This window comes from Ovis aries, chromosome 5, assembly GCF_016772045.2.
Source record: "Ovis aries strain OAR_USU_Benz2616 breed Rambouillet chromosome 5, ARS-UI_Ramb_v3.0, whole genome shotgun sequence".
Classification (NCBI taxonomy): Eukaryota; Metazoa; Chordata; class Mammalia; order Artiodactyla; family Bovidae; genus Ovis; species Ovis aries.
In genome coordinates, this window is record NC_056058.1 from 18,123,044 (window position 1) to 18,135,389 (window position 12,346).

General features: G+C 51.6%; 1 protein-coding gene across 2 annotated transcripts; it reads left to right on the forward strand.

Moving 5' to 3' along the window:
* The first annotated feature begins 643 nt into the window (after window positions 1–643).
* On the forward strand, window positions 644–12,230 carry TBXA2R (thromboxane A2 receptor). Of its 2 annotated transcripts, none has more exons than XM_015095894.4 (3): window positions 644–1,001; window positions 5,514–6,366; window positions 11,018–12,230. In XM_015095894.4, exons 2-3 carry the CDS (start codon window positions 5,581–5,583, stop codon window positions 11,261–11,263), a joined length of 1,032 nt encoding a protein of 343 aa, XP_014951380.2. In that variant the 5' UTR covers window positions 644–1,001; window positions 5,514–5,580; the 3' UTR covers window positions 11,264–12,230. The 2 variants fall into 2 exon arrangements, with proteins under 2 accessions (XP_014951380.2, XP_027825683.1); XM_027969882.2 differs by lacking the exon at window positions 644–1,001 and adding an exon at window positions 1,573–1,629.
* The last annotated feature ends 116 nt before the right edge of the window (window positions 12,231–12,346 follow it).

Genomic DNA, 12,346 nt, shown 5'->3' on the forward strand with positions numbered 1-12,346 from the left:
CCCACCTCAGGGGCCCAATGCCAGCCTAGGTGCCCAGGTGCTCCCCCTAGAATGCAGCCGCCCACAGCCCTCCTGCTCACCTGCTCCCGGGAAAACCTGTCTGAGCAGGCTGCCCACGAGGCTTCCAGCTTCAGAGTGCGGTCCCTCTCCCCTCTGAACACCCCCGCACCCCCACCCCCAGCCCTGACAGGGCCCTCAAAGAAACCCTACACTGATGAAGCATCTACTGAGGGCCAGCCACCCCTCAACCACCACGCACCCTGCGCTCACCAGGTCTGAGCTCTGGGCCCCTGGGCTGCGATCTGGGCGCCCTGGGGAGCTGACCCCGCCCCCGCCCCCTCTCGGTCTGGGGTGCTACCCAGACGGCGAATAATACGGGGCCTGGCGGCTGGAGCGGCGCCGGAAGGGGGCCTAGCTGGGGCAGGCTTGGGGGAGGGGGCGGGCGGAGGCTCCTGAGAGGGCGCCGGCCACCCCGGCTGCCGCGCCCCTGCCCCTGCGGCCCGGGATCCCACGGACGCCCCCTCCCCCAGAAGGCCGCGCGGTCTCCCCGGGGGCTGGGGGGCTCCCCTTGACCCTCAGCAGCCCGGCCTGCGGGAGGGGCGTGGCCAGCGCGGGGCGGGAGGGACTGATGCGAGACAGACGGAAAGACTGAGAAACTCGGGCAGAGACTGGATCCAGCTGCAGAGCAGAGCCCCCGCCCCGGGCTATTTTTAGACCCCGTGAGCCCCCCTCCAGGCCGGGAGGGGACCTAGTCACCCCTCCTTCGGCCGGGGACCCCGCGCCGCCGCGCCCTCCGTCGGTGCCCGGCGCGACGTGGTAGCGCGGGAGTCCTCCCGCTGTGACTCGGTTTCCCCAGGACCCGGGAGGCCGAGCTGCCCTGCTTCCGCCTCCGCACGCCCTTCCTCCCGCCAGTCATTTACGCGTGCTCCAGGGCCCAGGACGGCGTGCCTACCCCTGCACGCCCCCTCGACCACCTTCAGCTGAGGACAGTTGGCCCTGAGGTAAGGGGCGGGGCATGAGAGTGGGCAGGTGTGGCTTGGGTGCATCCTACGGGCGATCCGCGCTGCCGTGGGTGTGTTCCCGTGGGCGGTGACAGCTACTACGCGCTGGGTGTCCAGGGGCAGTCTTGAGCCTGGGTTGCAGTCTGGAGTGCTGCCTGCCCTGGGCACCTGCTGGCTAGTGTGAGCAAGAATGTGCTTGTGTGTGGATTCCCCTGAGTCTGAGCCAGGCCACTCTATGCCCTGTAGCGCTGCAGCCAAAGACAGTGCTGAGGTGCTTGGGTATGGCTGCGAGTGAAAGCACACGCTTGGTTGGCTGTGTGTCTGCATGCACACTCGGAGTTGTGTCCATCACTAACCACTGGCTGCCTGGCCTGGATCGGTCCTGTCCCTCCGTCACCCATCTGTTCCCCTCGCCAGTGGTGAGCGCTCAGAGGATGCCCATTGGACAGATGAGGAAACTGAGGCTCAGGGGGACCACATGAGTCAGGGCCAAGGCTCAGCTCTAACCCAGGCAGGCTGACTAGGGTGGGGACCTGGTTGGCGTCACAAACAGGAAAAGTTCCCGGAAATTGAGCCTTGTGGTGCGGGGAGCCAGGGGCAGGTCTGGGAGCTGACAGGAGCCCTGCATGTAAGTGTTTGTGTCTGTGTGGGCGTCTGTGGCTTCACAAGGGCATGCAGAGGGTCCCTACCCTAGGGCGTGCAGGTGTGTACCGGGCATGAGCTGGAGCCAGTGCAGCAACAGGCCTGCTCCCTGCATGTTCGCGCCCGAGGGTGTGATCCTCGGTGAGCTGGGCAGCATCAGAGGACTTAGGGAATGGGCTGAGGCCATACAGCGCATCAGGGCTCCCGCCTGGCTGCTCAGTGTGTGCAGCCAGCAGACAAGCTGTGAGCACAGCCAGGAAGCAGGAAGAGTGCGGGCACCAGGCTGGGGTGGGGTGTGTGTGTGTGTGTGTGTGTGTGTGTGTGTGTGTGTGTGTGTGTGTGAGTGAAAACTCAGAGTCTCAATGGCAAGAGCAGGTTGGGCCTGGGAAGACCAGCCCAAATGCTGGCAGGCAAGTCAGTGGCCTTGTTGTCCCCGTTTCAGAAAGGGGGAAACTGAGACTTGGCGAAGTCGAGCCCCTGCTTGACAGTGGCAGATTGGGGGCTCCAGTCCGAGCTTGTCTGAGGTCACTGTCACCCCTCCGGGGGGAGGGTGGGTAGGCCCCTGGCGTGGGGACAGGCAGGCAGGCCAGGGGGTGGGGTGTTGAGAGGGAGAGGGACTTCTTAAAAAATGGATGGCTTGCGGAAGCAGGAGGAGGAGAGTGGGCAGGCAGTGATGGACCATCAGGCAGAGGAGGGGCCCAGCCCTTGGAATCCAAAGACCACAGTCTGCCAGGGCCACCGTGGTAGTGGGGGGGCGGGCAGCCTGGTGCCCACACCCAGGCCTCTGGGACAGTGGTGGCTGGAGCCCTCCTACCCTCCCCGAGGTGAGCTGAGGGAGCACTGAATGTCCGTCTGGCAGTCCTGCAGAGAGGAGCCAGTACCCAAGAGAGAGAGATTTCTGGAACTCAGGACCAGCCAATCAGAGCTCTGGAACCTCAGCCCCCTTAAAGTCTAGACGCTTCAGGCCTTTGCATTCCTGAAGTGGGACCTTGTTAGAATTCTAGAACCGGGGACTCATTAGAATTCCAGAACTCTGGATTTTCCAAGTCCAAGACTCTCCCACTCTCAGGTTATAGGATCCCTGGGTTTGTCCAGCAAATCTGGGGTCCATGCTTCTCCTGAGGCACAGAGAGGGAGAGCAGTTCTCCCAAGGGCCACACAGCGGTGCTTCTGGACCTTGGAGCCCTCTTGGTCAATGTGGGAGGGAAAGGGAGGCCTCACCAGGTGCCCCTCCCGGCCCGCTTTCCTGGGGAACTTGAGCTGGCTGTTATCACCTGAACCCCTGGTTAGGGGACAGGAAACCACGTGCTGGGGCCAGAGGAAGTGGTGCCAGTTTCCAGTCTCCCCCAGGCCAGGGGCCCTGGGGTTGCAGTTTTTATTCCCACATATGGGAAGTGTGAAACAGACTCAGGGTCTATGTCCCTGGGTACATGAGCTCCTGCACAAAGTAGGGGACCCTGGGGCCATGAGATGTGGGAGGGGCTGGCAGTCACTCCAGGGTGAGGCAGGGTGACCACAGACAGTCCCAGAATGTTTAGAAACAACACATACCAGCTCTTGAGGGAGGGAGGGAGGGAGGGAGGTTGGGAGCGCCCTGTCCCGAGGGAACTCAAGTGCAGATCAAATCTGAGCTGCCCACAAGCATACCCCTTCCCTGGAGTGGAGGGCTCAGAGGGCCATGCACCGCACCGTGGAAAGGCCGCATCCCACCCTCTCTCAGGCTTTAGTTTCTCACTCGAGGCCCCACCCCAACCAAGGCGGTGGTGACCTTGGCTGTCAGCCTGGGAGGGAGGCTCCGAGGAGCTGGCTACCAGGAGCTGGATAATTTATGAGGCTAGATAAGGAGTTGCTGAGATGAATTAAAGAGATGGGGAGTGAGGTGGAGTGCAGCTAAGCACACTCGCTGCTGAGGCTGGTCACGGAACACAGCCCTGGGGCTCGTCATTGGCCCCATTTTATCAGAAGGGAGGCTGAGTCTCAGAGTAGGGAAGAGACTCCTCCAAGGTTCGTGAGGGGATTCATGGCAGTCATTTTAGAAAAACTCTATCCCTTTTTGGCTGTGCCTCATGGGACCTTGGCAGTGAAAGCATGTAGTCTTACCCACTGGACTGCCAAGGAATTCCCTAGAAATGATGACCCTCCACACTTACTTCTCACCAGCCTCTGCCTGACTGCAAGGCTTTTGACTCAGTTGTACACATTGATCTCCGATCAACTCCGGCTAGGCTGTGTGACTTTGGATTAGTTACTTAACCTCTCTGTACTTCAGATTCCCTGCCTCTGCAAAATGGGGATTATAAGACTCCAAGCTCTCATTTCAGGGGACCCTGAAAGGTTCCATCCCTGGTCAGGTAACTTGATCCCACATGCTGCAACTAAGACCTGGTACCGTTTAATTAATTAATTAATTAATTAATAAAATAATGTTGTCGTGGTGGTTTAGTCGCTCTGTTGTGTCCGACTCTTTTGCGACCACGTGTAGCCCTGGGGAGTGAGGTGGGGCTACTCTGTACATGGGATTCTCCAGGCAAGAATACTGGAGTGGGTCACCATTTCCTCCTCCAGGGGCTCTTCCCAACCTAGGGATCAAACCTGAATCTCCTGCATTACAGGCAGATTCTTTACCACTGAACCACCTGGGAAGCCCAATAAAATAATAATTACTAAATTTTTTTACATTAAAAAAAATAAGTGGACCTTTCTGGGCTTCAGCTGCCTAGAACCTCCGTGCCTCCCACCGTCCTGCCTCCCCACCTTTGTCCACTCTGATTCTGCGGCCAGTGGCCCCTCACTGCTGGCACAAGCGTGGTTTGTGACATGCATGCACACCACATGGGAGGCTGGCCCCATGGGTGACCCCGTGCCCTCCCAGCTGTATCCTTTGGGGGAACTGAGAGGAGACTTTTTAAAAAAATTATTATTTAAGTATAATTGCTTTAGAGAGCTGACTTTTAAATGGTGTCATTTTATTTCTCTTCAAACACTGGTCAATTCATCCACACCCCAGACAGTCTGACCCACACGTCTCTCCAATTTTCTCCCCCAGCCCCATGCTGAGTAGTTCATAGCCCATTACATCCCTGCTACTGTTTATAGCCTGTCACTGGGGACCCAGTTGCTTCCAGTGAACTGGGTTTTTTTGTTTGTTTGTTTCCCCAGAATGGAACTGGATTTCAGGGTTTATTTTTTATTAAACAAAAATGGCTGGGGGTGAGAAGGAGTCTACATGATTCTAACATGGGAGGAAGGATGTTGCTAAAAGATCAATGGGGTCAGATCTTCCTCGAGGTCTCCATGAGGAATTGTGACCTCAAGGCTGACCACAGAGCTGGCCTGAGAGTCAGTGACCTCTGGCCGCCAGCCAGTGGCCCTCCCCACACTGCACGTGTCCTATTTTACAGCAGTTGAAATCTGTCCTGCATCCTTCCTTCCATGAAGGACTCAGATGGATGACCCCCAGGGAACCTGAAGTTTAGAGAAGAAAAAATCATTTGCCTGAGGTCGCATAGTTGGTGTCAGGGCTAGAGTTCAAACCCAGAGCTTCTCAACCCTTCTCTGCAACCTGGCAGATACTAACTGGTGTCTTCCAGGATTCCCAGAAGAGGGAAAATTGATCCTTGAGGGTCACTGAGCCTGGGGCAGGACAGAGTTGGAGCAAGTCATACTAGTAATTGTAATAGCAGGACTACTACTAGGAGTAGTAATAGTAATGCTTACTGAGCTGAGAGTGGGATAAGTGAGGAGAGGCTTCTTCAAGGAGGGGCTATTTGAGCTGGGGCATTGAAGTTTGTGTAGGAGTTCACTGGGGCTACTCAGACTAAAATGCAGAATGAATCACCAAAATCTTCTCTACCGCCCGCCTCCCCACAGGTATCTCTGAACCACCACCAGCCTTGGCCTGATGAAGTGGTGACTCTCCCTGCTATGCTCCAGAACCATGTGGCCCAATGCCAGTTCTCTGGGACCCTGTTTCCGGCCTATGAACATCACACTGGACGAACGACGCCTGATTGCCTCCCCATGGTTCGCAGCCTCTTTCTGCCTGGTGGGCCTGGCCTCCAACCTGCTGGCGCTGAGTGTGCTGATGGGCGCAAGGCAGGGCAGCTCCCAGTCTAGATCTTCCTTCCTGACCTTCCTCTGTGGCCTGGTCCTCACTGACTTCATGGGGCTGCTGGTCACTGGTGCCATCGTGGTGACCCAGCACTTCGTCCTCTTTGAATGGCAGGCCGTGGACCCTGGCTGCAGCCTCTGCCATTTCATGGGCGTCATCATGGTCTTTTTTGGCCTGTGTCCACTGCTGCTGGGGGCCGCCATGGCCTCGGAGCGCTTCCTGGGCATCACCCGGCCCTTCTCAAGGCCCGCGACTGCCTCGCAGCGCCGAGCCTGGACAACAGTGGGACTGGTGTGGGCCTCTGCGCTGGCACTGGGCCTGCTGCCCCTTCTGGGAGTGGGCCACTACACCGTGCAGTATCCCGGCTCCTGGTGCTTCCTCACACTCGGCACCGATCCGGGGGACGTAGCCTTCGGCCTGCTGTTTGCACTCCTCGGCAGCATCTCGGTGGGGATGTCCTTCCTGCTTAATACCATCAGTGTGGCCACCCTGTGCCACGTCTACCATGGGCAGGCGACTGCCCAGCAGCGCCCGAGGGACTGCGAGGTGGAGATGATGGTGCAGCTCATGGGCATTATGGTGGTGGCCAGCATTTGCTGGATGCCACTGCTGGTGAGTGGCGGGGGTTGGGGGAGGGGACTGCCTGGGGCCTGGGTTAATCCTGAATAGATTCATAACCCTTAGGTTCTCATTAGCCCAAGAAAATGTGACCCCAGGGTCTAGGGGTACTCCCTTGAGTGAGACACAGATAACCCCAAACTGGGGGCAGGACTGGAACAGAAGCAGTGTCCTGCGACTGAGATGTCCAGGGGAGGGGCTCCCAGGCTCTACCCACCCCAGGGGGGTATCAGAGAAGACTTTCCAGAAGAGGGTCATTGGAGCTGGGGTTTTGAAGGAGGAAGAAGAGCTTACCTGCTAGACGAAAGCAGGGAGGATATTCCAAGCAGAATCACTGAATCATTTCTACCTTGTGCCTAGTTCTGGGCTGGACCCCAGCTTTGCACAGATGTTCCCTGAGTCAGGTGAGTTTACTGAAGTCCTTCCACTGATTAATATAATTGGCCTTTTGGAGTTGTTATTTTTCCATTTCTGATTCAGTCTGAACAAGTCTGAAGACCAGAATCAGATACTTATTTCCAGCCCATATGCAGCAAGGACTTACCATGTGACTCTGGCTATGGGCTTCCTTCTTCCAGCCTCAATCCTCAATCCTTAGATTTTAAAAGAAAGAAGAAAGTGTTTGTTGCTCAGTCATCTCCAACTCTTTGTGACCCCATGGACTGTATAGCCTGCCAGGTTCCTCTGTCCACGGAATTCTGCAGGCTAGAATACTGGAATGAGTACCCATTCCCTTTTCCAGGGGATCTTCTCGACCCAGGGATCAAACCTGTGTCCCCTGCACTGCAGGCATATTCTTTACTATCTGAGCCATGGGGGATGGGGATGATTTAAAAGGTGCCTGCCTCCCAGAGTGATTCAGGAGGAAATGAACTCATGCATCCATTTGTTTCTTCAACAAACGTTGATTGAACAACCAGCATGTTGCTGGCTCTGGTCTAGATGCTGAGCAGGGAACAAAAAGGACAAAAATGCTCGACTTCCTGGAGCTCCTTGATTGTGGTGGTGGTGGTTTAGTCGCTAAGTCGTGTCAGACTCTTGCAACCCCATGATCATGGGGAAGACAGCAAATAAACAGTGCATAAATAAGTGAGATGGTAGATATTAGGAAGTGATAAGGGCTAAAACAAAAACTAAATCTGTGGGATAGGAAGATTGCAGATTTGGTTGTGCTTTGTTTTGCTAAATGTTTTTACATGTGTCAGTGGTGGGAAAAGAAATAGAAGGGAGCATAATTTTTTTGTGTGTGATACGTGAAGCTGCAGGCATGACAGGCCCCGGGGGAGCAAAATTTATAGTATGATGCTTCTGGCTGAGCAATGTGCTTCTGAAACTCAGTCACTGGGGTGTCCCTCCCAGGTCTCTTTTCATACAGCTGAGACCATTTCTATTTTTGTTTATTATAATTATTATCGTTATTATTTACTGAGCAGCATCCAGAGGATGCCTGTGAGCATCTGATTCAGGTTTCCCCCTCTCTGCCTACAGCACTTCAGGGCTCCCATCTCCCTCAGGATAAAACCCCAAGTTCTCCTGCAGCCCACAAGACCCTGCAAGACCTTCTCCACCCCCTCCCTGCCCTTCCCTCCTCCCTTTCTCCCCCTTGCTCACTCTGCTCCAGCCACACCAGCCTCCTTGCTGTTCCTCCAACATGCAAGGCATGATGCTGCCCCAGGGCCTTTGTATGTGCTATTCCCTCTGCCTGGAATGCTCCCCCTACCCCAGATCTCCATGTGAATCACTCCCTCACTCCTCCATGTCCTTGTTCAAATGTCACCTTCACCAAGAGTTCCCTGACAAAAGTCTGCCTCAGCATCTTCCTGATCCCTGCCTTCCAGGCTTGACTGTCTTAGAATTCCCCAGATGACCCCTGCCCCTCCCCTGAACCATTGGAGCTGAGACTCTGAAGGATGGATAAGAGATTAGAGAGATGTGTATGTTAGTCACTTAGTCGTGTCCGATTCTTTGTGACCCCATGGATTGTAGCTCGCCAGGGTCCCCGTCCATGGAATTTTCCAGGCAGGAATCCTGGAGTGTGTTGCCATTTCCTTCTCAGGGATCGAACCCGGGTCTCCTGCATTGCAGTTGAATTCTTTACCATCTGAGCCACCAGGGAAGCCTGAATAGGATATTTGTTGTTCAGTTGCTCAGTTGTGTCTACCTCTTTGCAACCCCATGCACACCAGGCTTCCCTGTCCTTCACTATCTCCCAGAGTTTGCTCAAACTCATGTCCACTGAGTCGATGATGCCAGCCAACCATCTCATCCTCTGTTTCCCTCTTCTCCTCCTGCCCTCAATCTTTCCCAGCATCAGTGTCTTTTCCAGTGAGCCAGTTCTTCCCATCAGGTGGCCAAAGTATTGGAGCTTCAGCTTCAGCATCAGTCCTTCCAATGAATGTTCAGGGTGGATTTCCTTAGGATTGATTGGTTTGATCTCCTTAATAGGAGATAAGCTGCCAGATGAAAACCAGGAAGGCATTTAATAACCACTGAGTCATTAAATGATTCCCAAGTCCCCTTTGGCAGCCAAGTTTTTCCTAAAAGGCCATTTAGTATACCTTTTAAACACTGTCTCTGGGACAACCACACAGCTCTTGTATTGGGGTGTGAAAGCTACCTGGAAATGACTGGGCACGCCTGAGTGCCAAAAGGACTTCATTTATGGACTCGGAAATGTGAATTTCATGTAATTGTCACATGTCACAAAATATGCTTTCTATTCCTTTTCTCACCATTGACACATGTAAAAACATTCTTAGCAAAACAACAAACCAAAAAGGCACAAATAAAGCAAACAAAGCACAACAAAAACAGGTGGCAGGCCAGAGCTGGCCCATGAGCCAACTCATGCTCTGAAACCTCCCGTGGCTACCTGTTGTCCCAGAGGAAAGGGCCACAGACACTTCCCTCCATCTCGCTGGGGAAATGCCTATTCTCCATCTGATTACCTCTCCCAAGCCTGGCCCAGTGCTTCTTCTGGACGACAACAGTGCCTCCATGCCTGCTCGGTCACACCCACCCCCACCGCCCCGCTGAAACCACCTGGGCGTGAAAGTAGAGCCTGAGTCCACTGTGGCCATGGCACTGTCCCCAGAATTGCCCAGCACACAGTAGGTGCTCGGGAAACTACTGTAGTAATCCAATATAATATTAATATTAATCATAGTATAATTTAAATTATAGTTATGAAATATAATACCCATTATAATAATTATTTGTATTTGAATTAATATATATAATTATAACAACTGTGATATGATTGTTAAATACTATATAATATGTACTATAATTATATAGTATTAATAAATACTTAATAACTATATCAATCATATATAAGGAAGCCCTAGTTAACACTTAATAATTATATCAATCATAATATATTTATATATTATATAATTGTTAAATACCATGTAACATATAGCTATATACATTCATAATTAATTATATCAATTATTATATAATATATGATTATATATTATATAACTGTATATAACTGTTAAATACTATATAACATATAACTATAATTAGGGGGTTTCCCCAGTGGCTCAGCAGGTAAAGAATCTGTCTACAATGCAGGAGGTGCTGGTTCAATTCCTGGGTCAGGAAGATCTTCTGGAGAAGGGAATGGCAACCCACTCTAATATTCTTGCCTGAAAAAGCCCATGGACAGAGGAGCCTGGCAGGCCATAGTCCATGGAGTCGCAAACAATTGGACACGACTGGGCAAAACTATTATAATTACATATATTAATTAATATTTAATATATTGATCATTATATAGTATATAATTGTTAAATACTATATAGCATATAACTATATATTATTAATATTTAATAGTATATTGATCATTATATAATATATAATTGTTAAATACTATATAACATATAACTATATTTATGTTATTAATGAATACTTAGTAATTATATCACTCATATGTAATACATAGTCACATTACAATTATATATTATATAATGACATATAATTTTAAATACCATATAATAAATAATATGGTTATAATTAACAATATATTATTAGGTAACTATATTAGTATACTCTATAACCATTTATAAATTAGTGTATATAATAAATTATCTTATATTACATATTGTGTAATATTAAATATATATCCAATATTTAATAAACTATATTAAACTGATTTGCTATGTTTAACATAAAAATTAATATAAAATTTTTGTCATAGAATTTTATAAACTATAAATTTCAATATAATATAAAATGACAAAATAACATAAATTTTAATTATTTAATATAAATCTTATACCATAATTTGATATATTATTACATATAGTATATATATTTGACATGTGTAAAGTTTATATAGAACATGTGTTTAATAGAATAATAACACTGGCAGTCACAGTGATGCCACCTGTTTGCACCTGCAAGTCCTCTTTGTCCACCATCTTTAATCATGTCCAGCAGAGGAGCAGGAAAAGTGTGCTGTTTTGCAGCCACATCAGCTGAAGCTCAGAGAAGTCAGGCAAATATCCTGAAGGTCACACGGCCCAGCAGGAACAGAATCAGCACTGGATCTCGGGGACAGCAGGTGGCACAGGCAGGTGTTGGTAGAGGGCAGGGCTGGCTGCCAGCCTGGCCCCTGGCTGACTGCTCTGGCCCCTGGCAGGTCTTCATCGCCCAGACGGTGCTGCGGAGCCCGCCTGCCATGAGCCCGACGGGGCAGCTGTCCCGCCCCACGGAGCGGCAGCTGCTCATCTACCTGCGAGTGGCCACCTGGAACCAGATCCTCGACCCCTGGGTGTACATCCTGTTTCGCCGGGCAGTGATCCAGCGCTTCTACCCTCGCCTGAGCACCCGGTCCCGGTCACTGTCCCTGCAGCCCCAGCTCACCCGCAGGTCAACAATTCACTAGGTCCTAGGCTGGACATAGTGACATCTCTGGAAGGACAGAGTACCCTGCCAGAATGTCCCCCACCAGACCTTTATCTTCCCTGTCGGTCGCTTCTGTCTGTCCTGATGCCCAGGAGCCAAGAGTGCAGCATAGACAGAGAGTTTGAACAACAAAATTGTGTGCTATTTTCCATCAGCCCCAGGGACACCCCCTCAAGTCTTCCCTGACTCCCCTTTTCAAAGCCCTTCCCCTCTCTCAGCCCCTACTTTGAGTCCCCTCCCAACCCCAGGAAGGATGTGACGGTGCTGGGCAGGTATCTGGAGGAAATCAGACTTGTAAGCTTCCCCTTGCAGAAATCCTCCAAAAATAAGGGGCTCTGACCCCTGAATCTGACCTGCTTACTGGGGTATGGTTGATTCCCTTTGACACCCCAATTCGTAAAGGCTCTGTCTAGAAATGTTGAATGCCAACAGACCCCCTCTCTTGCCAAAATATAATCTCCACCTCGGCTTTATTTTCCTTTGGCTCTGAAATCATCCATCATTGAAGTTTCTGGTGTCAAGATTCCTATCCAGCCCACAGCTGGTGAACAGGACTAGGGTGGGGGTTGGGGAAGCCCCAGCTGAGCAGGACTAGGGCGGGAGTCGGGGAAGCCCCTAGAGGTGAGGCTGGCTCCTCACTCCTCTACCCCCACCCTTTATTGAGTCTTGCCTGAGCATTTCATGGTTGAGATCTCCTGGAATCCTGCCTGCAACCCCAGGAGCGGGTTCTGGGTTAAACCCATTTTGCAGATGAGGAAAAGAGAGGACGAGATAGATACCCAGAGACCATGGGGTACACGCCTGCTTCCTCCACTGCAGATTAAGTGCATGCCTTCATCAGCTTGTGGTTTCACCATCTATCCACTCAACCCCTCAGACTCCCTGCACCTTGAGCAAGCAGCTCCTGGCCCACAGTAGCTGCTCAATAAAAGTAGATTGATCTTGTACAGACTGATGTGTGTCTGTAGGGCCCTCAACACCTGCACAATCAGCACTTATAAGGTGCTCGGCACATAGTAGGCACTTAAGAAGCATCTAGTGTTTTCGTGTCAGCCCCTCTTCC